At 35.4% G+C, this 21,582-nt stretch overlaps 1 protein-coding gene across 1 annotated transcript in view; it reads right to left on the bottom strand.

Moving 5' to 3' along the window:
- LOC140658467 (connector enhancer of kinase suppressor of ras 2-like) overlaps positions 1–21,582 on the bottom strand; it is a 215,153-nt gene that overhangs the window by 42,605 nt on the left and 150,966 nt on the right. Inside the window, exons 11-14 of the mRNA XM_072876931.1 lie at positions 19,844–19,977; positions 19,052–19,257; positions 14,193–14,278; positions 12,501–12,755 (exon numbers count right to left, since the gene is read on the bottom strand). Of these exons, the coding sequence (XP_072733032.1) occupies positions 12,501–12,755; positions 14,193–14,278; positions 19,052–19,257; positions 19,844–19,977 (681 nt within the window). The remainder of the gene's footprint in view (positions 1–12,500; positions 12,756–14,192; positions 14,279–19,051; positions 19,258–19,843; positions 19,978–21,582) is intronic.

Genomic DNA, 21,582 nt, shown 5'->3' with positions numbered 1-21,582 from the left:
ACAGCCTAGTAAAATATTGTGTGGCCAACCGAGTAAAAGAGCTTTGACAGCAGCACTAGCCATGATAGTGTTATAAAAATAAAATTTATTCATACTAGAAGGCTCAAAGATTTTCTCATAACCCTCTGCCTTCTAGTGTTACTAATTTTAGCAACTAAAAGTGGGAAAAATAATTTAGTCATTTTAAGTGTTTCCCATTCGATTTCTTAATTAGCAGAGGCCTTTCTTTTCTAAAACTGCTCCCAAACTAAAAGCAAAGTGTTTTCCAAATCAGGGTTTATTCACTTTCTTTCCCAAATGGGACTCATCCCACACTCCCTTCCCTGACAAAGCTAAAATAATCCTCCTTGTTCACACTGTGCTGGCCATCTTCTTTTCCTCATCTGTATTACAAATTTTCAGTACCACTACCAAACTAGCCTAGTTACTTATTTCCTTCCAAAAAAATGCACAAAGAACACCTATACATGGGTGATCACCTTGGATCGTGGTTCTGAGATTCCTTTTGACCAGATATATTCCATTAGTGCAACTGTAAACAAGTGTTGGGATGTTGTGAACTCGCATATATTAGACTCAAAAAGACAGACTAGAGTGAAATGTGCTTCTGTTCATAAAACATGTTTTTCTAGAGATCTTTCTTTCAACACCACTATCTTTTGCATTAATGAGCACTAATTTTCAAAAATATTGAATAATCTAATCTAACTAAAGTATGGTCTGTAATAGGGAAATTTTACAATGGCTCTATAATAGTGGGAAAAAGAAAAAATATGAATTAACCGTTTAACTACTCATAGATTATGCAAATCGTGACTGATTACTAATTCACTGCAATTTAGAAAAGAGTAAAGAAGAATATCTGTATACATACAGAGTGGGAGAAAATAGTTGATATGAGCACTTGAAAGGTATTTGTTTTAGGTATAATTACAATGCTAGCAATAGAAAACATATTTATGACCTTTTAAGTTTTTATCAATACTTAATTAGAAAAAAATCTCTGCTCCTGACCGACTCATTAATGACATACATATTATTACCAGTATTTAAGTTGGGACGCTAGGGGTTACTACAGATTTACGTACACACACATATGTATGGAAATACATATATGCTATACAAAAAAGATGTGGACAGGCTGGAGAGGATCCAGAGAAGAGCCACAAAGATGATCAAAGGACTGGGAAGCCTGCCATATGGGGAAAGGCTGAGAGAACTGGGTTTGTTCAGCCTTGAGAAAAGAAGGCTTAAGGGAGACCTTATCACCATGTTCCAGTATTTAAAGGGTGGCTACAAAGAAGATGGAGACTCCCTTTTTACAAGGAGTCATGTGGAAAAGATGAGGGATAATGGGTACAAGTTATTCCTGGGGAGATTCCAGTTGGACACGAGGAAAATTTTCACAATGAGAACAATCAGCCATTGGAATAATGTCCCCAGGGAAGTGGTGGATTCCCCAACATTGGACACTTTTAAGACTCACCTGGGCTATCTTGTCTAGAGCATGCTTTTGCTAAGAAAGGTTGGACCAGATGATCCTTGATGTCCCTTCTACCCTGGTATTCTATGACTCTGTGATGTGTGACCTTTTATTTGACTGAATTTTTATCCCCAAAGAAGCTATCATTGGAATATGATCTAGTTGCTAGCTTGAAATGCCAGCCTTATAAAAGGCTTTCTGATAGCATATGTGGAAAAAAACACACATTGGCATTTCTATACATGTGTACATATAGCTGTAATTAATTTCCTTGTGTAATTGTAATTACATGCACAGATACAATACTGATAATGACTTATATGAGGTAGACTCCTATCTGCAATTTCAGAAACCTTATATATCATGTTTTGAGCAGTTGCTTCTTAATAGTGTTATATTCCTGGTATTTGGAAAATTAATTGCCTTATCCTAGTTCCCAGTTCCTAGTAAAGTTCTAAAACTTTACTTTGTCTCACTAAAAGGCCACTTTCATGACTAGTAGACATGTGGGAGGCTCAGGAGGCACAAGTCTTGTCATGCTGTCACAGACTATAAAGCACAAATTCTGTGAAATTCAGGTCACCGGCACCGATCAGCCTTCTTTAGAGTCAGCTTCACATTTATGTAGCTCTAGGGACTTTAGTGGATCTACTTCTGACTTACACAAGTAGAAATGAATGGACAATAAGGCCTATACAGTCTAACAAGCAGATCTGATGATCCTTTCCCAAAGCAAATCCTGTAGAAACTCCTATTTATCCTGAAATGTCTATAAATAACTAATAAACATGTTGTGGTTTAGCCCAGCCAAAACCAGCACAAACCAAAAAATTGTTTCCTTGAATGAGGATTTCATAATGAAAAGAAATATTTTCTCCTAAGAAGTAAAGAAATCACATAAATCACAGAAAACAAAAGAACCCTGAGCTGCAGAGATAGTCTGAAAACATTCAAAAGTCATTGTTTATTTGTTGTTTACTAGTGGAAGAGACTAGAATAGTTTAATAATGAGAGTTACTAATCTCAATAGCCAAATGCAATATATTCAATCCAGATATATCATTTATTCAGATGCAAAAAAGCTTCTTTTACCTTTATTACAAATACTGTTCTTCTTTTCTTCCATACTCAGATACTGAATTCCCTACAAAAATTATTTCTTCTCCTGCTTCCTTAACTCACATATTCGTTATCCTAAGCATTTCTTTACATATGTTTGTACAAAAGTGAAACAGTAACCTTGTTGCCAGGGGCTTTACTTATCTCTCTAGCTCAGTGAGCTGATGCTTAACCCATTGAATACACTTGAAAATTATTATGCTCAGCTAAAAATGAAAGCAGCCTTTGAGGTTTTTCTTCCACTCACTCGCATTGAGGGGAGAGATAATAGAGACAGGAAATAATCTCATGCAAGCTACATCCATGTACAGTTCAGAAGTACTCAATTTTTATGCTGAAAAAAACCAAGATGACAGGTGAGAAAATTAACTAAAGCCAGAAGAAAAATATCCACTCAGAATTTTTGATTATGTGATGTATTATTAACATTATGTCAGCACATGGTAGGTAACAGAGAAAGCAGCAAAATTTTTTACAGAATGGATGTTCCATTTTTGGAAAAATGTTACATCTAAAAGAGAAGCTATCCCAGATTATACATGAGGTTAAAAAAAGTATTCTAAAAGAATATGTAAAGGAAGACTGCCCTGTGACTAACAAAATTTATCTCACGTAGTAAAGCAAAAAATAGTCCAAAAGGGCAAATCACAACAATGGATAAACTGTATTTTATGTTGACCAAAGCCTACCTTTGTCCTCATCAATCCACTCTCCTAATTTAAGGGAAATTAAAGAAATTTAAGGGAGGTTTAATCTGAACATCAAAGGTGTAAAAAAACAAACAAACAAAAATATCCCCCCCCCCCCCCCCCCCGACCAACAAAAAAGTCCTTCTTTTCTTCAAAAACTAAGAATAAATACTGCATTCAAAAGAAATGGGTGATTTTTTTTTTTTTTCAAAGAAAACCAGCATATTAACTTGTAAGTATATTTGTGTTCTCCCAAACTCTTATGTTTTTCTGGAACAGGCACCAGATATGATTTTGTTGCAATAAACTCACTAGAACTACTGAGTTTTATGGAATGAGCAATCATTCCATGTTGTATACTAGCAATCTTAATTTTATACAAATGTGTATCAACTACAGTGGACATTCACTTGAAGTATCCACTAAAGTTTAGAGAATAGAATTTTATTTCCTCGCAGAAAAATTACAAGGTAGAATTTAATGCCATTTAATAAAAGGTACGGTGAAGTTTTACAAATTTCACCCGAAAAACACAATGCAGTTCTTCCCAAGCAAAAAGCATTCAGAGCCCTAATAGCTGGAAATCCAATCACGTGCAATTATGCCATCAGATGGAATGTATTTCTGAACTGCAAGTTTCTACTGTCATGAAGCACAACTGTTTTCTTGCTGAGAAGTTAAGAACGGCCGACATGAAGCCCAATATTCAGCAGTGATTTTGCTGCACAGAATTCCATGGGAAAGGTAAGGGAAGTGGAAGATGGAGAGCAGCTGAAGTTGAAAGGATGTAGTGTAGCTCAAGAAGTTACACAGGACAGGGAAAAAGACAGTCAATTCCTTCCCCTTCCTTCTTCTCACTTTCCCTGTTCCTCTAGGTACAGGCTACCCATGACCCTGCCCTATACAGGACTGACCACCTTTTCTGTCATGCAATGCTTTCTCTCGTCCTCCAAAACTCCCTGCTCATTCTCCTGCTGGGGAAGGTAGGAGGCCTGCTGAGAAGGTGAAGATGGAAAGGACAGGGACCAAGGCCTGAGCCAGTGAGTAGAGAGGAAGACTCAGAGGAGAGTCTTCAGAGTACTACAGCTGGCTTCCTGCATACTGATCCTTTTGTCAGCAACAGTAGGAGATGATATTTGTATTATAAGGAAGATGAGTTTGCATATTTGTATTTGATGCATTCTTCTGGATGATAAATATTGCAATTATGGTAGCAATAATATCAGTTGTAGCTGATATTTATTAACAAATGCTGAATCATATCAATCCAAATGGCTGTTAAATTTATCTTTAGACTACATATACAAAATCAGAAATACGATACTTTTTTTTGGTAGCCTGGAGAAATAACAAAAACAAGCGTAAATTCATTTGCTAAAATAATACAATACAGTAAATCTTAGCTCTGTTGTGACTTTCTGGAGTCAAAGGACTCCAGAATGCTTTACAAATTGCAATTTACACATGAGGATATAGTAGGTTAATGAATGCTTCATTTGCTAACTTTCATTGGTGGTTTGTAGTGGGTTGTTTGAAGACTGCAGAACAGCGTAATTTAAATAAGCTAATGCAGCAAAATTACTTATGAAAACATTGTGTATGTTTGGATGAAGGCAGCCTCATATTTGCTTTGCTGTGAAGTGTCCTAATATAACTATCAGTTTAAAGAATTTGAAGCAAACAAGGTAACCTAAACATTTGGAAGCAGGCAATAATACATAGCCTGTCTCATGGTTGAATTGCTGAAGCAGGTATCACAGGCCAGTGCAAACACATCAGTTCTAACCACTGCAGTGTGTTCAGTGCAAAATTCCAGGCCCTCTCCTGAAATACTGCATGACTGGAGCCCAAGACAGGTCTACAACAAATAATGGAGATGCTCATACCTCCGCTGAGCTTCACAACTGCACAGTGCTCTATAGAGACGGATGGACATACTATGCTTGGGTCCAGATGCAGCATATTATTTCAGGAGTAAGCTCAACCATTTTCTAAGTTGCTTGCGGATCTGAAAAGGTATATCTGAACAAACGGTGGTTTGCGTTGTGCAGATACATGAGCTAAATTTGGTCTGACTTAGAGAATCTATAGACAGTTTTCACTTTGCATTATAGACAGAGTATAAAGGGTACCAAAAGTTCAGATTCAATGGTAATTTCACTTCCTTAGTGCAATGGAACTCATAGGCAAACTTTTCAGCATATGACAGAACTTACTTTATGGAATAAGTTGCTCAGGACTAAAATCCGACATAAATCCAAATGCCTTCTTGCTTCGCCTTACTGCAAATAGGTGTTTTTTTATAGAAATCAAGGACAACCATAGTTTATTTCCCTTTATTTTCCTTTGCACTATGAAATGCCTTTTCCCTTTTGAACTCTTTATAGATTAATAAGAGTGTAGTTTAGAGAATCATGTCTGAACAGAACTGTAAAGAAATATGTTATTGGACATTGCTACTGAAGGATCCATCTTACAGTACTAGCTAGATACTTGTCAGCTCAAGCCTTCATGTACACAGTTATGGTACAGTACAAGAGCAAAATAATCTTACCCTACAATCAATACAACTGGACAGAATCGGTCTGAAGCTACAAAAGCTAGGAAGACTTATAGTAGGTTCTCTGAGCAGCTAGATTGCACATAATCTTTCTCATAGCGGTTTCTCAACATACCTGCCAGGTAGGGAAGGAATGTTTTCCATATTACAGAAACTTAAATAAAAAGCAAAGATAGAATTTATTCAGCAATTCAGAAAGGAAATACAACTCTGAAGAAAGTAATTCTCATCCTTGACACTTAGCACAGTTTTATTTCTTCCTGGAAAACCAGGAAGGAAGAAATAAAATATGAGCACTTTTCCTACAAAATCGGCAATAAAAGACTCCTCCTTCAATCATATGGAGCTGAATACCTATGATTCTCCCAGACTATCTTATTATACTTATCATAGTAGCACTCAGACTGCCTATCATCCAAAAAAAGTGTCTGGAACATCTGGCACATCCCAGCATGCATGCATTACAGAAAAAACAGATCTACATTGTTTTTGCACACATTTTAGTTCTCAGCATGTACCATTAAACTTTATGTCATTTGTCAAGCTGCCTTCTGCAGCTCCAAGAACAGTTAAATAGCATTTACATCATTCTGTGCTAAAAGGCACGCATTACCAACTTCCTGTGATCAGCAGGAAGAAAATAAAGAGCAAGTAAGCAAGTGCTGTGAAACAATGACTAACCCTAAACTACTGTAATGCTTCAAATTGCCTTTAAAATAAAAAGTGACTACTGCCATAACATTCTCAATGACTGCCCTAAAGCAGCCATTATTTCTGTTTTACTATGTAGGGAATATTGAAATGAAAGAATCTATCTTAAAAGTCATTAAAACGTAAGTCTCTTCTACACACTGAATTCTAATTCACAAAAATTTTAGAAGATTCAATAGTTTATAATCCAATTTCTTAATATATGATACTACAAAACAAAACATCCAATTACTTTGTCGCTAATAGGCCCAAAACATTTAGTGCCAAGTAAAACCAGATGAAAGATCATTATCTTATTTGAGAATTTAATGTAGTAACCAGCAAATTAAATTTCAGAGCTTCAGCAACTAGTGCAAATTTGAGGCAGTAAAACCACAAAGTTGAACACCATGTGGAGTTTCAGACTGGGTCTGGAATAAGAACTCCAATATTCCTTTTAGACAGAAGCTGGTTCCCATAGTGTAAAATGTAACTGAGCAGCAGAAAATGTACAGTTTGCTAGAGTTTTTTAAAATCCTGAAGATCAGTTTAAAGATGGAGAGTGTTTTCAATTCAAGACTTTTTGTGTTTTGTTTTATGGGGAAAAATCCAAAATGAAAAATTTCTTATGTGCACCTGGTCTACTGTGCAGGAGTCCTACCTGATAAATTAATTTTCTTCAGAATAAGCTCTGGTAATACAAAATAAAAACATATGCAGATTTTAACTCCATTCTTGTAAGCCCAGAGTCTACTCCAATAGTGTATTTCAGCAATGCTATAATGGATATACTTTTGTGATATTTACATATGCCTCACTATTTAGACTTAATCTGGTAAACAATGTCACTTCAGAAGTGAAGTGCTAGTAAACATAGGAAGTCATGTTCTAAGAAATACTCTATTGATTAATAATTAATTATAATGGCCTTGTTAATTGTAATTGACTCTTCCTCAGATTCTGTGACATGCATCACAGAATTGCGTATCAATTAAATTAGAGTTGTAAATGTATCCTGAAAGGGGCAGTGTTTCTTGACAGTAATATTTTACTGCAACATAGCTTTATGCATCATTTTATATCCTGGGCATACTGCCAATATTGCATTACCTAAATATCCATTTTATATAGTAACTCTGCATCCTCACAGCAACTTATGAAATCAGTCTAATTGTTTAATTTTAGGTTCCAAATCAACATTCCTTCCAAAGCATTAATCTAGTGGTGTATCTGTGCAATTACCAATTTTGTAGAACTTCTTACGTCTGTGTCTGGTAATTTAAACTACTGTTAAGTAAGTGCCTTTTTTTTTTTGATATGTATTTATATAAGTACGCTTAGAAAATAAAGCAATGGCTAAGTGACACTGTGTATCTCAATTTCTCCTTCCATCATGCCATACTTGTTTGCTTATAAGACACTTATCACCTTCCATTTACTAAATATGATTAAGATCCTATTTAACATTATCATCTCCATTTTCCAAAGCATTTATCTGGGTTGAAATTTTGATCTATATCCAAAAGTGGTTCTGGGCATGTGTTAAGTGTAGAGGAATTAATGGAAATTTTCTTATAACAGTTCTGCAGTTTTGACTTTCATATAAAAAACCCCTCAAAACTAAACCAGTTTTGTCATCTGATAGTACTGCCTCCAGACAGCTGAGAAAAAAAACAACCCAGACTAGAAGAGCAAGGAAAAGGTAAGCTGACCTCAGAGAAATTCTTCTTTCTTTTTAATACAAGAGTAGCAAAAGCTGTTTTATGGTGATTTGGTTAGGTAAAGTTTAGAAGTATCTTCTTTTGATTAACCTTAGTCTTGTTGTAGAATGAATTCTCGATAGAATAAAATCTCATTATCAAATAAGTAAATATATTAAAATGCTTATGAAAATCCTGGTACACCTTTTGATATTAAGGAAATGAGATGATCTACTTAAAACCTAAATTTCTATCTAGGAACACAACCATCTGTTATTTTTCTTTCCCTTTTTGATATCAAAATGCCATTAAATGTTCTTTGATATTTAACATTTTCATTCTGGGTAGCTATCTTTCAGGATAGATATGCCAAACAATTTTTTGCTTCGCTTGTCAGAATTCTTTCAGTATTCAAAGTAGAAAGATGTTGTAATACGAATGATTCTGTACTGGCAAGAACCCACAAAACCTGTGTCAGCAACTCTTGTATATTTGTCGACTCAGTTCCTCTTGTATATTTATAAGGCAGTTGACTAAGTGACTGATATATTCTGATTCCTATGACTATCTCCTGAAGGACTGCAAAGGTCTGTCTCTGATGTTGTTCAGAAAATTTTTGGTGATAAAAGAATTTATACCACTCTCTCAGTCCTTGAATAATCATTTTGCATGTGTCCTCCTCTGTAATTGCTGCACATTATAATAGAGTTTATGAAACAGGTACTGCACTGACTTTTTGGGTAGACCAACCACTACATGTAATGTTGTCTCCTCCCATGCACTACAACTTTTCCAGTTTCCTGCATTTCCTTCAGATCCTTTACAGTTGACATATTATGTAATTAGGTTCTTTTTTCTATTTATTGTGTTATCATACAATATCATACTACTAATTTATCATGTCTGTTTCAAATAGTTGCATTTCTTTTAATACACAATGAAAGCCACAGAATGAAGAACTGCTCCTAGTCACTGTGACCTACAAACAGAAAACACTTGATGAAAATAATTTAAAACTGCATATTATAATATTGCAGACCTTTAAGACAAAATAATATTTCTATAATGTGCAGCTGGTTGTTTTTCTGTATAGAGTGATCTGCAAACTGATATACAGAACACAAAGCTCATATGATGGTATGGTAATTGTGCAAGATAATATATCTTCAGTTCTGAAATCATGGTGAATATATGGCACATTAATCTTCAAGAACATGCTGGTTTTGGCTGGGATAGAGTTAATTTTCTTTATAGTAGCTAGTACAGGGCTATGTTTTAGATTTGTGCTGGAAACAGTGTTGATAATACAGAGATGTTTTAGTTGTTGCTAAGTAGTGCTTATACGAAATCAAGGACTTTTCAGCTCCCCATGCTCTGCCAGGTGCAGAAGAAGCTGGGAGGGGACACAGCCAGGACAGCTGACCCCAACTGCCCAAAGGGCTATTCCAGACCATATGGTGTCATGCTCAGCATGTAAAGCTGGGGAAGAAGAAGGAAGGGGGGGACGTTCAGAGTGATGGCGTTTGTCTTCCCAAGTAACCGTTACGCGTGATGGAGCCCTGCTTTCCTGGAGATGGCTGAACACCGGCCTGCCGTTGGGAAGGAGTGAATGAATTCCTAGTTTTGCTTTGCTGGCGTGCGCGGCTTTTGCTTTACCAGTTAAACTGTCTTTATCTCAACAATGAGTTTTTTCTCTTTTACTCTTCCAATTCCCTCCCCCAACCATTCAGGGGGGAGTGAGCGAGGGGCTGGGTGGGGCTTAGTTGCCGGCTGCAGTTAAACCACGACAGTCCTTTTTGGTGCTCAACGTGGGGCTCGAAGGGTTTGAGATAACGACAGATTTGATTGGAATGTGCTAGCTAGAATTTATAGCTGTTATTGCTGTTTAGCTATTAATTGGCAGGCTTCTGTGCTTGCCGTGGGGCTTGCTTGCCATACTGTATATTAGAGTCTAGTGCTCGTTAGTGGCTGCTTTTTGCTTATGCTGCTTGCTGTGCTGCTGTACTGCTGATCACCTTACTCTGCTGTGCCTGGGAACATCTTGGTAACAGCAATGGCCATGAGCCTGGGCTGGCAGATGGCCAGGGCATCGCGGCTGTTTCTGTGCTGCTGTACTGGACAGGCTGGAACTCCAGTGTGAACTCGAGTCAAAGGGACTGTGACCTGTGGATGAATCCACACGGGAGCAGGACACCCCGAAGCGTCTGTGCCCATGGATAAGCCCATGTCAGAGCAGGTATATCTTGAAATGTCTGTGGCCATGGTTATGTCTGTGCCACAGCAGGTACACCTCTGACACATACCTCTCCAAACCATGACAAAGAGAAATGCCATGTTTATTTTTGAAAGAGTATCCGCTTCAGGACTATCAGCTTCTGACTACTTTGGTGAGAGTTGTATGTTGCCCAACACCTGCCTCTTTATACTTTCCCCTGAAGTTATGACTTTTGTCACTGCTAGGCTAAAAGAGCACTAGATCTGATTCAATTTGGTGATTTCTTAAACTCCAAGTGTTAAATTCTGGTTTAATGGAATTAAATGGCAACTTTTATGTTGACTTTGCCAGGAAATTTATTCTGCCTTGGAATTTTAAACAGAGGTTGCGTTGATGATGAAAGATAAATCATGTGACAACAGGCCTAACTCTGGGAACTTAACCAACAACTATCATTATTTAAAGGGTCCAGCTAGCATCTTACCCCATATGACTCATTTCCTTTTCTTCAGAAGTCAGGTGAGTCGACAGACAATCACCACTCTTCCAAAAATTAACTAAAACCAGTTGATTCATCTACCAAGTTATGAAATTTTGTTTGGTTTTTTTTGCAGACTTGCATAATAATTTTCTCATTCATCCTAGTAAACTAGCTACTGCTTTTCTCTCTGGATTTGAAATTCTTTTCTTTGACTTTGTGATCCTGATAATCTCTGTAAGAGTTTATGGACAGAATAAACATCTCCTTCTAAACAATCACGTGACTTAATTTATAAACTACTTGACTTTCTCTGAAGTTGGGGAAAAAGACCTTCCACCTTTTCCAAAAATACTAACTTTAAGTGGCAGAGGAAAGGGAAACTTAAATTTCCTGAAGACAGAAGAAAAGTATCAGATCTTCAGACTATCAAATGCTGACAGCTTACAGCCACAGAGATGAATTACTGGCTATATTTAAACTTTATCCCCTTAGGTGATCCTTATTCAGCTCTCAGGCTTGATGCAAATACAATCATCTCCCAAGATTTTCCTCAGAGAGAGAAACACCAAGTAGAAGCCCCAAACGCAAAAAAGTCTGAAGTCTGAACTTGCTACAAGTCCTGCTTTTTCACTTATGTCTTTCTAGGAGGAAATTCACCATGCTTAGAAAATAAATACACCTTGAAAAGCTTCCATACCAAATGTGGGGAGGAAATAGGTGCTTTTTTCAGTAAAAAACTGCCCTGAAGATATTAAGGTTTGAGCACAAAATACTTTGAAGCTACTACTCTGTGCCATGAGAATGGAGCAGTATGCTCCCAAATGGTGGGACCATGAGTAAAATTTAAGAATACCTCTATAAAAGGCAATATACACATACAAAGCATGAACAGTGAGGACTGATCTCTGAAAGGCTATTGATTATTTCAGGACATTCAAATCAGTACAGCGAGATCCTGCACTAGCCAACAGTCATGAGAACCTAGTGCTTTTTCATGGTGGCACAAGAACTGGCTGGTCATTCATCCAGTGAATTATATCGTCTCCATAGTTTTTAGTCCTAAATATTTCCTCTGTTATCAGTACGAACAAATTCACTTTACTAGACTGTGGCCATGGTACTGCAATTTAAATAAACAGTAACTCCATTAAGCTTGTCTGGTTTTACAAGACATAGTGATTGAAGTGGAAATATAAAAGCATATGAACTAATCTATAATTAATTATTATCAGAGGCTGAGTATGGGATCCTTATGAACCTTTGAAAAAAATAAGATGGTCAAATTAAACTAAATTCAGTGAGACTGAGTAATCAAGAGCACTATTTTACTTAAAGCATCTGATATCAAGTGGTCCTTGCTTTGCATTTTTCCATTCTGTCCAGACTGTTCTTATGTGAAAGCTATCGTGATACTGACAGTAAACAACTTTCTTGGACTACAAAAGACAACATTAAAACATAAAGTAGAAGAATATGCCTTTATACCTGTATCAGTCCTAAAAGGAAAACATTTTAGTGTTTTCCATGTACTTTATGTAATAAGGTTTTTTGTTATGTACTTACGTGATAAAGTGGAACTGTATTGTTTTCCGCTAGTGAGAAATTCAAGACATCTTGCTGTCCAGGTTCAAGCCTAACATTAATAGTAGATGTCAACACAGATGGACTAATAGGGTAGTTTGGACTGCTTGTGTTTTTGCCCTTTTTTCTTGACCTATGACCTGTGTCCCTTTTGTTGTCTTTTTGTGTCAAAGGCTCTTCTTGGATAACCAGTATCTTGTCGTCACTCAGATACCGCAGGAGTGAATTCTCAGAGTCAGTTGTTGGAGGGAAAAAATGAAAAAAGAAACATTAGTAAGAGGAAACAAACAGAGAACCATTTTGGCTTCATCTGTATTGTCAGCTTGGTTAATTCCCCACTTCATCTGAGGCTCTTTCCTCTGCAAACAAACTTATTTGTATCAAGATTCCAATCAAGAGCAAACTGAGTAGTAGGCACAGAAAAGATGGTGGTGCATACCCAGGTCCTTGCATGACAGATAGTATGAAGCTAGTCCACCTCATATGGCTTGTGTAACAAAGAAAATATAAACACAGCCAAAAGGTTTCAGTGAAATGTCAAAGATCATCACTTGGTACTATTAAACTGGAAAAAGAGTCATGTGAATGTCAAGTGAATTAGACTCGGTACCACATTTCCTGACATCCCCTGCCATTGGAGGTGAAAGTGAGCATACACATAAAATATTTGTAAACTGTATCAAGCAGGGACCATCTCTGCGACCATTCCAGAGACAAGGATTGTCATTTCAAGGAACCTGACAAACTGGAATAATGGTCTTAAGGAGATGTGCAGTATACGTGGGCACAATTTCAAAATGGGAACTAGCCAGGCAACGAGTCCGAGGAAAAGAATCTGTCTGCAACAGTGAAATACAAACTAAACATAAATCAACAGATTTGGAATAAATCAGAAAAGGCTTATGCCTTAAATTAATTTTCTCTTGGAACAGAAGATTACTGAAAAAGGTAGTTTAATCTCCTGTATTAATTTTCAAGAGTATCATTCAGTTTTGTCATATTGTAAGTAGTCAAGTTGAAGTCCTCTCAGCTACCCACACTGTGCCTAAAAGATTCTGAAAAAATAGTATTTATTTAAGAATCTTTAACAATTGGCATAACAATAAACATATTTGCATATTTGAAGAATATTCTTTTGAATGATATAATCGCTTTTTAGCAGAGGAAAAAAAGGGAAAAAGGAACTTTGCTATCACCATGCTTCTTCCAAAGTTCATAATTCCCACTGGAATCAATAGAAATTTATATGATTAGGACTGCTGGTCTGAACAGTGACACTACAATTGCTGATTCTTGTTTCAAATATTCATTCATACTAATCAAAATGTGTCTCCAAGGACATTACCTTATATCTATAGCATCACATTGTTTTCTAGAACCATGCAGATTAAGAACTGATTGCTGTTAACATATATCTGAATCTTATAAGTCTTTTTTCCCTTGATGTTTATCCTTCTTTGTAATAGAATTAGAGAGAGTAAATCCCTCCTGCTAATACAAACTTTTTAATTTTCAGAAATAGAAACACAAAAACTCAGACACTAAACAGGCTCTTTTATATTCTCTGTGGCACCTAAGAAAAACAGATTTGGTTCCTCTGACGATATCTTCATGCTTCTTAAGTAACAAAGAAAAAAAACTTGGAGAACAGCAGAGAAAAAAAAAATACTCACCTCTGCTTCCCCTCTTGTACATGTTTTGTTCTTTTGACTCCCCTATCCAACTGTACTCAGTAGGCATAGAAACAGGCCTTAAATCTCCTGGAAAAAATTCAAGATAAACCAATATAATTTTTGAAGACTAAAAATAGAAGGCTGTAGAGTACGTAATGCCTATAAATTACAGGCATGACATGACCCTTCAGAGCAATCCTTTTTATCAATACCTGTACATTATTAAAGCTGTAGCATTCGGATCAATTAAACATCATATATGCTGGATTCTCCTCTTCATGATACTGATCTAAAGGAAAGTACCACTGACTTCGGTGAAATAATTTGTAAGTGTAAAGCAGATTACAAATTTATTTTTCAACTCTGTTCTGTAAAAACTTGCTCACTCATTAAATAGGTGTTTTGGAATAAAGAGAGAAGTAGTTTTTAAACAGACTAATATGCTTTAGTAAAACTAGAACGACTATTAATACAGATACAATGTTTCATGTCCATCAGTTAAACAGTAAAACCTATCTGACCTGGAAAATCACATGGTAAGTAATGAGGGCATCTCATAGTTTCAAGGAACGTTAATTTCAAATGTCTTAAAAAGCAAACATGGAGTGCAGTTTGGTAACAACAACAACAACAAAGAAGATTAAAACCCTAATGTCTGAATTAATATGATTTTATGGCACTATGACTGCAAGATATTAATGTGCGTTAGTCATTCCCTACTCCGGTATCAGTAGAACATTGATAGCAGGCCAAAACTGCTATCTGATACAAAACTGACTATAAAGCATTAGCACTTTGGCCTTGTCAGCGTGCATTATCATCACAAAACACAGAAACACACCCTCTAGATTATGGGTTAAGTTCTGTCTGACCCATAAAGCCAAAGATTCCTTTTTCCGCATGACAGATGACTAAATTTAGTGTGTTTCTCTAGCACTCAAGCAAATTTTTTTTCAAGTAGTTTGCTACTGTTCTGTTTCTAGGATAATTATAGAATTCAAATGTGAACAAGAGTTTCTTTTTCATTATCAGTTTCCCCAGGTTGATTAGAGTGGCAAAGTATTTTCTGTGGATTATTTGTATGCTAATATAGTGTTTTTATTCACCATTCTTCCAAAATACAGCTTTTTAGCTACTAAAATGTTAGGAAGATTTAAGAACAAACAGGTATATAAGAACAGTATGCTTCTGGATAACATGCTTTTCTGAAAATTGAATGGGTAACATACCTAGAGCACTGAGATTTTCCCATATTATACTTTCACTCATACCATAAGAGTTAGTGTATAATTAATTGTACAGAAAATATATGTAGCTTCCCTGTCTGCCTAACAGTTGAAACTACCTTAAACTACAAATGTATTATTCAAGTTCTAATCTCAGATTTGGCTTTAGAAGAACAATATTAGTTAAGGAAAAAACCCAATAAATCAAACAAAAGGAAGAATCGGTACTACAGAAAAGAATGAGAAACAAGTGAAGATTATAAATTAAAAAACAAAAATATGAAAATAAGAATGCACATAACAAATGAAGGTCAACATAATAAAACTTAGCAGTATTTCTGTAAAGAGAAGAAAGGTCTGAAGCTCTGCAGAGATTTGTAACACAAATGCCAGATGCCACAGCATGATCGACATCAAAAATAGAAATTTAGGACAGGAAACACACAAGCCAAACAAAGGAACTAGTGATTTTGCATACTGCTTACTTCACTTCCAAGTTCTTTCCTAAAGAAGTGTAACCTATAAACTGTTTTAACATTGCAACTTGGATATTTTTCTGAGGAGTAGAAAATTATTTTGTACAAGTATACCAGTATAAATTGAAAGAAAAAAAACCACCTTATTTATGATGTTATTGCCTCTAACACATAAACAGAAGAGATTTGATATACATTGTCACAAGAACTCTAAATACCATAGCATGTTAGACTCAGACTAATATTAGAGTATAACTCTTGGTTAAAAAAAAAATGCACTGCAGCAATGATAAATACAAGCTTAATTTTCACAAATGGTTTGAGAAAATGGAGTTCTTATTTGCCTCCTTGGATTTTGCATATATTATCAATACAGACTGTCTCACCTGCCTTCCACCTACCACCTGCAATAATCGCTTTAATTCTGGTAAGTCCATGGCAGGAATTTCTGAACTGTGGTTTGTGTGAGTCCTAGCAATAATGAAAGCATCTGCTCAACCATGAAAGACTTCAGAAGTTTTATTTTCCTTACTTTGCCTATGGCTATCTGGTTCCAACATCAGATACATGTTTATTGGATTTACCATAAATCCTGTCTTTCCACCAAAAGACATATCGTCACTTCGATGGTTCAAATGTACATCTTTAAGTCAAAAAGTACAAAACATTCTACTACAGTAGAACAAAATTTGGGTTTGGAAGTTTGTTAATTGACAGATTAATTTAATCTGTAGTTTAAAAAATTCTGGTTTAACAAATGTTTGTGAAACAAAGGCATATTCCTGAGACTTTAAAACCAAATTCCTTCTAGATTTTCAAAGTTACAGAAAATCAGATCTGTCCATCATAAACACAAGAAAAATCTTGCGTATTACTGGGATTAGGCACAGAGCCCAACATTTTAAGTCATCATGCAGCATGAATTTATGAAAGCAAGCCAAATATATCCATCTGGCTCCAATTTTAATCACAGTTAAGATCTATCTTTCATTCTAATTTTATTATAAAATGATGTCACTTATCAGGGAGATAAAGACTGAGTATTACTAGTTCTACTCTAGATGGAATCCTACTCTTCAGTGTTACAGCTCTTTCAAGCATCAAGTATGTGGCTGTACAAGTTACTAAAAATATCCTACATATAACAAAGATCTATTAAAATTTCCCTATTCTGAAAAGGTAGTGTATATATATATACACACACATGATGCTGTTCATTTTACAATTGGTATTTTGCCATTTTTTTACCATAATCCAGCTGTAGTTAGCAAAATACAAAAACAGGACAAAAGTTCTGTTTACTTGATAAACATAAGCTAAGATTTCTTTCAAACTATTAGAATGACAAAACCAGAACAACACTTGGAAAGTTGGATGTTCTTTGTTGGGAAAGTCTAGCTACAGTGGATTATCACTCCCTAGCTGCAGTGAACTATCACCGCAGCTTGATGTAATTTGAAGTATTCTTGCAGCTGTCATTTTCAGACTTGAATTCTACCTTCTCAGCTCTCAAAACAGCAGGTGAAATTACTTAACTGTCACTCATTAGCTGATCTTAGCTGAAAGGTAATGCAGTTGAAACCTTAACTCAGGTAAGTTATGTGAACTATGCCATAGATCTCTCAACATATAATAAGAATATCTCAGCAAACATTTAGTGACAGAAGAAAATGCTGTTACATCTTAACTATCAAAATCTGTTTTGGCATCTGGGGCCATCAGTTGCCCTTCCTTCTAACATTTGTGGTGGTAAGAATACCTCAGTTTGAGAGCAGGGAAGAGAAAACCGCACTGTCTCTAAGTACTAACAACTGAAAGAAGGATGGGAAACTACATTTAATAACATCCATGGTATCAAATCCTGCACCAGAGACTAACCAGTTCTTTGGCAGACCAACAGAATCAGTGCCTGAAGTGCTTAAAGATTTTTCTTTTTTTTCCCAACCGCGTTCCATTTCAGCTGTCATTGGATCTTCCACTATAACTGCCTTTGGTGGTATCTCCTTTGAACTGCAGCATGTTTTTATTACCTGTGTTCTTCACAGACACATTTTTCTTTACTACTCTGAGCTTGTGAGAGGTTTTCCCTTTCCTAGATATCAAAGACAAGAAAATTTAGGAACCTTTTTTAACAAAAGGAGAGAAAGGAAAAAAACCTTAGTCTCAGAACAGGTGAATGAAGTACTGATTGATGGCATCACATATATATCTATCTGTATATCTCAAAAGATAGAACCTACCCATACAGAATGCTATGATCAGGAGGAGGAGTCATTGCTTTCTCAGAGGCTCAGAAATAATGCCATTTTCAAAATCAGATATAATTACAGTTTTTAAAATAAATCTTTTATCTGAAGTCTGTAAACTTTACAAAAATAACTTACTGCCTTGAAAATAAACCCACTGCAAATATATGGAGAATACACTGCTGAATGTCAGTAGTATTCTACAATTCACCAAACACCAAGCAAATCCGTTTTAACAGATAAGCAAAAAAAAATTTCATCAATTAATTTTCAGCAATACCTTTAATATAGATACATATACTCATATACAAGCACATATATGTTTGTATACCTGTACACCCATATGGATTTACATATGCATGAAATTTCTGTATAAAAACAGAGTTTATTATTTTAAAATAACATCTTATATTTAAGCAGTCCCCATTCTAAGATTTTGAATTATATTTCTAGTATTAACAATGCATTGCAGGATACTACTCATGTAATTATATCAATTTAATACAGCACTGAATTTTGGAGGGCCTTGAATCTTATAGATACTTTTATACCACAAGTAAGCCTTTTCAGGCCCTCTGTTGAAGTTTAACAGTCTGGAACACTGCAACTGAAATAATCTCCAAGAGCTTGTGAATGAAATTGAGTAAAATCAAGATGCTAGCTATCCAAATAATATGAACTTAAGTCTCATTCAAAATTTTAAGCGTGCACTGCAGAATAACTAACTTACTCCTGATCCTGAATGTTAGCTTGTAATTATACTAATTATCCTTCACATAAACTTTTGTCTAGTATTCAGAGCCAACAGGTCATGATCTAACAAAGAATGACAGATATTTGGGGGTGTTGCAGTGTTAATAGCGCAATTTGTAAATCCGGTCAATTTAGAAGTGTTAAAGAAATAAAGCCTACCGTGAGTGGGTGTTTTTTCTCTTCTCCGCACTCCTGTAGCTCTGCTTCTCTCATACTCAGAGCCCACAGGGTGGCCTTCACCTTCAATTAAGGTGTAGTATTTCCCACTTTCATGCTCCAGAAAATAGCTTGGAGACTCAGAGCCTTTCATTCCAAACTTTCCAAATTTGCTGATGTCATCACACGACATTATTCCAATTTCATCCCTAAAAATGGTAAACCAGAAGATTATGGAGAAATTAACCATTTTATGATAAAGCTAAAGCATACAGCTGTCCCAAACACTACAAATGAAAAGTCCTGTAACTGAAATGCTATATGTGTGAACTTTCGTAAAAGTTATTCAATTCAACAAATTTAAATTAATGAAATCATCACTAGGTTCCATTTTAACTGTAAGACAAACATAGTTACTCAGGAGTTTTCTAGTATTTGAAAGGGAGCATAAGGAATTGGTTTAACATGAGAAGGCAAGGGTTTCCCTTGCAGAAATGCCTGCTTTAGAATAAGATACAAGTGGTCACATAAAAGTAAATAAAACTAAATGATTAAAAACTTATCTGAAAGCTTTATTGGTTTAGAACTAAACCCAGGTTTTGCTCAACTGGTATTTAGCTAAGTGAAAGTTAAGTGTCTCAAAATAACGATATGCTGCTTAATGTATTTCTAGCTCTTAATTTTACTAAATATTTAGTTTGATAAAAACAAACAAAAAGCCCCCCAATTAATCTAGTGAAATTAAAGTGTAAAATTTTAGTTTTTAAAACCTCAAATTCATTAGGATGTAAATACCTGGGGCCATAAAGTCCTGACATAGGAGACAGAATGAAAACATCCTGAAGTGCAGAACTCTCCAGTTTTGAGGATATGCCCATTGTACTTGTTGGTGTTGTAGAGCTGCTTGTTGGACTGGTGGGAATTACAGGCTGTAAAAAAAAAAAAGCACATGAAGAATAAATTAATTTTTTTTATACTACAAGTAACAACGAAGTCAATGTGCATAATTTTAGGAATCTTGACCTCTTTTTTTGGATTAGCTATTTTTTCAAATTACTGAAGTTTCTTCCGAAAAGATATCTACTGAAACACTGTTTTACCAAAAAGTTCAAGACCAGTTATGAAAGAAACTGATAAAAGACCAGTAGTGAAATTAATTTAAAAGCCATCTCATGGAAAAGTCTGAGACTCAGAATCAAAATATGATTTTTAACCAATGCAGAAAATCAATTATAAGGGGAGGAAGGACATACACTATTAAATGCCATTAATACAAAAATTAATTTCAGAACTCTGGAATAGTTGCACTGAATAAAAGTGTTCATAACCATAATGTTGGTTTCAATAGAAGATTTACTGTTAACAAGGACGGAATACCTAGATTTTTTTTAAGAAAACAGAATTCATAGTCATCTATTGGTTCTTATTTTTTACTGAAACCACAGCTGTGATGCTTGTACCACAATGGTACAAATGTGGGTTCTATGGTGACTAGCAATGAAATATAAATTAACCTAAGCAATAAATGTGAGCATCATAAATATTAAAATATTAATAAAGTATGGAGGTCTTTTTGGATTTTTGTTTTTTAAAATTTTTAAATGAAGTTAAACACAATTTTTTTACTCAAATGCCATAGGGAAGCTCAGGTCAGTGGCTATAAGGACTACAACCAAATATTCTGTGCAGGACACAGAGATACATACACAAAGAATATTTTTCAACCAAGGTACAGGCTGTGTTTATATTCAAGAAATAGAAAATATTTTTATTTAGTATTATTGTTTAGATTATTTATATGAAAAATTCCCATTCAAATACAAAATTGTGCTTAAATAGATACAACTGGCTTTCTACAGGTGGAAGGAAAACATAGTGACCTTAAAATTGGATGAAAGCTACGAAGATCAGTTGTAATCTTTTTCTAAATACAAGGCTTTCTATCTTCTAGAGATAAACACTGAAATAATTTTTATGTGATTCAACAAGTAAAAGCAATCCTAAATACCAAAAAAGCATGGGTTTTTAATGAGAATATCAGTCTGCATAGAGGTCCAAATTATACTACTTTTCTATCCTTATTGCTAAGCCTCTTATACTCTGATCAAATGTTTTTGGTTTCTTTCGTATTATCAGTTTAAATAGACAAGAAGCGACTGCCAAAGACAACAATCATTCACTACTTACTTTCTCATGTCTTTGGAAATTAGGGCCTACCACCTTATACACAGTAGCAACTACTGTATTTAGAATACTACCATTATTTCTGCAGTTTTGGTGTGGCAGCATTAGTAAAGAGACTAAATATAAGATATTCTAGTAATCCCCCAGCTTACCTGCAGCTGGATACAGTTTCACATGGGTCAAGACATAAATTATCACCATCACAGAAAGCCAAGCAGAAACTCCAATTCAAAATCAGAAAAGAAGTTACCTATACCAAGTCTCTTGTGCCTTTTCAATGGTTGTATATTCAGCAGTTGTCAAGGTTGCAGGTTAGTCAATGAAATTGACAATAGAAAAAGAGGGTGGGG

Source organism: Ciconia boyciana, chromosome 12 (assembly GCF_034638445.1).
Source record: "Ciconia boyciana chromosome 12, ASM3463844v1, whole genome shotgun sequence".
Taxonomy (NCBI): domain Eukaryota; kingdom Metazoa; phylum Chordata; class Aves; order Ciconiiformes; family Ciconiidae; genus Ciconia; species Ciconia boyciana.
Note: the sequence above shows the minus strand (reverse complement) of the source record. Positions and strands in the feature narration are given on the sequence as shown.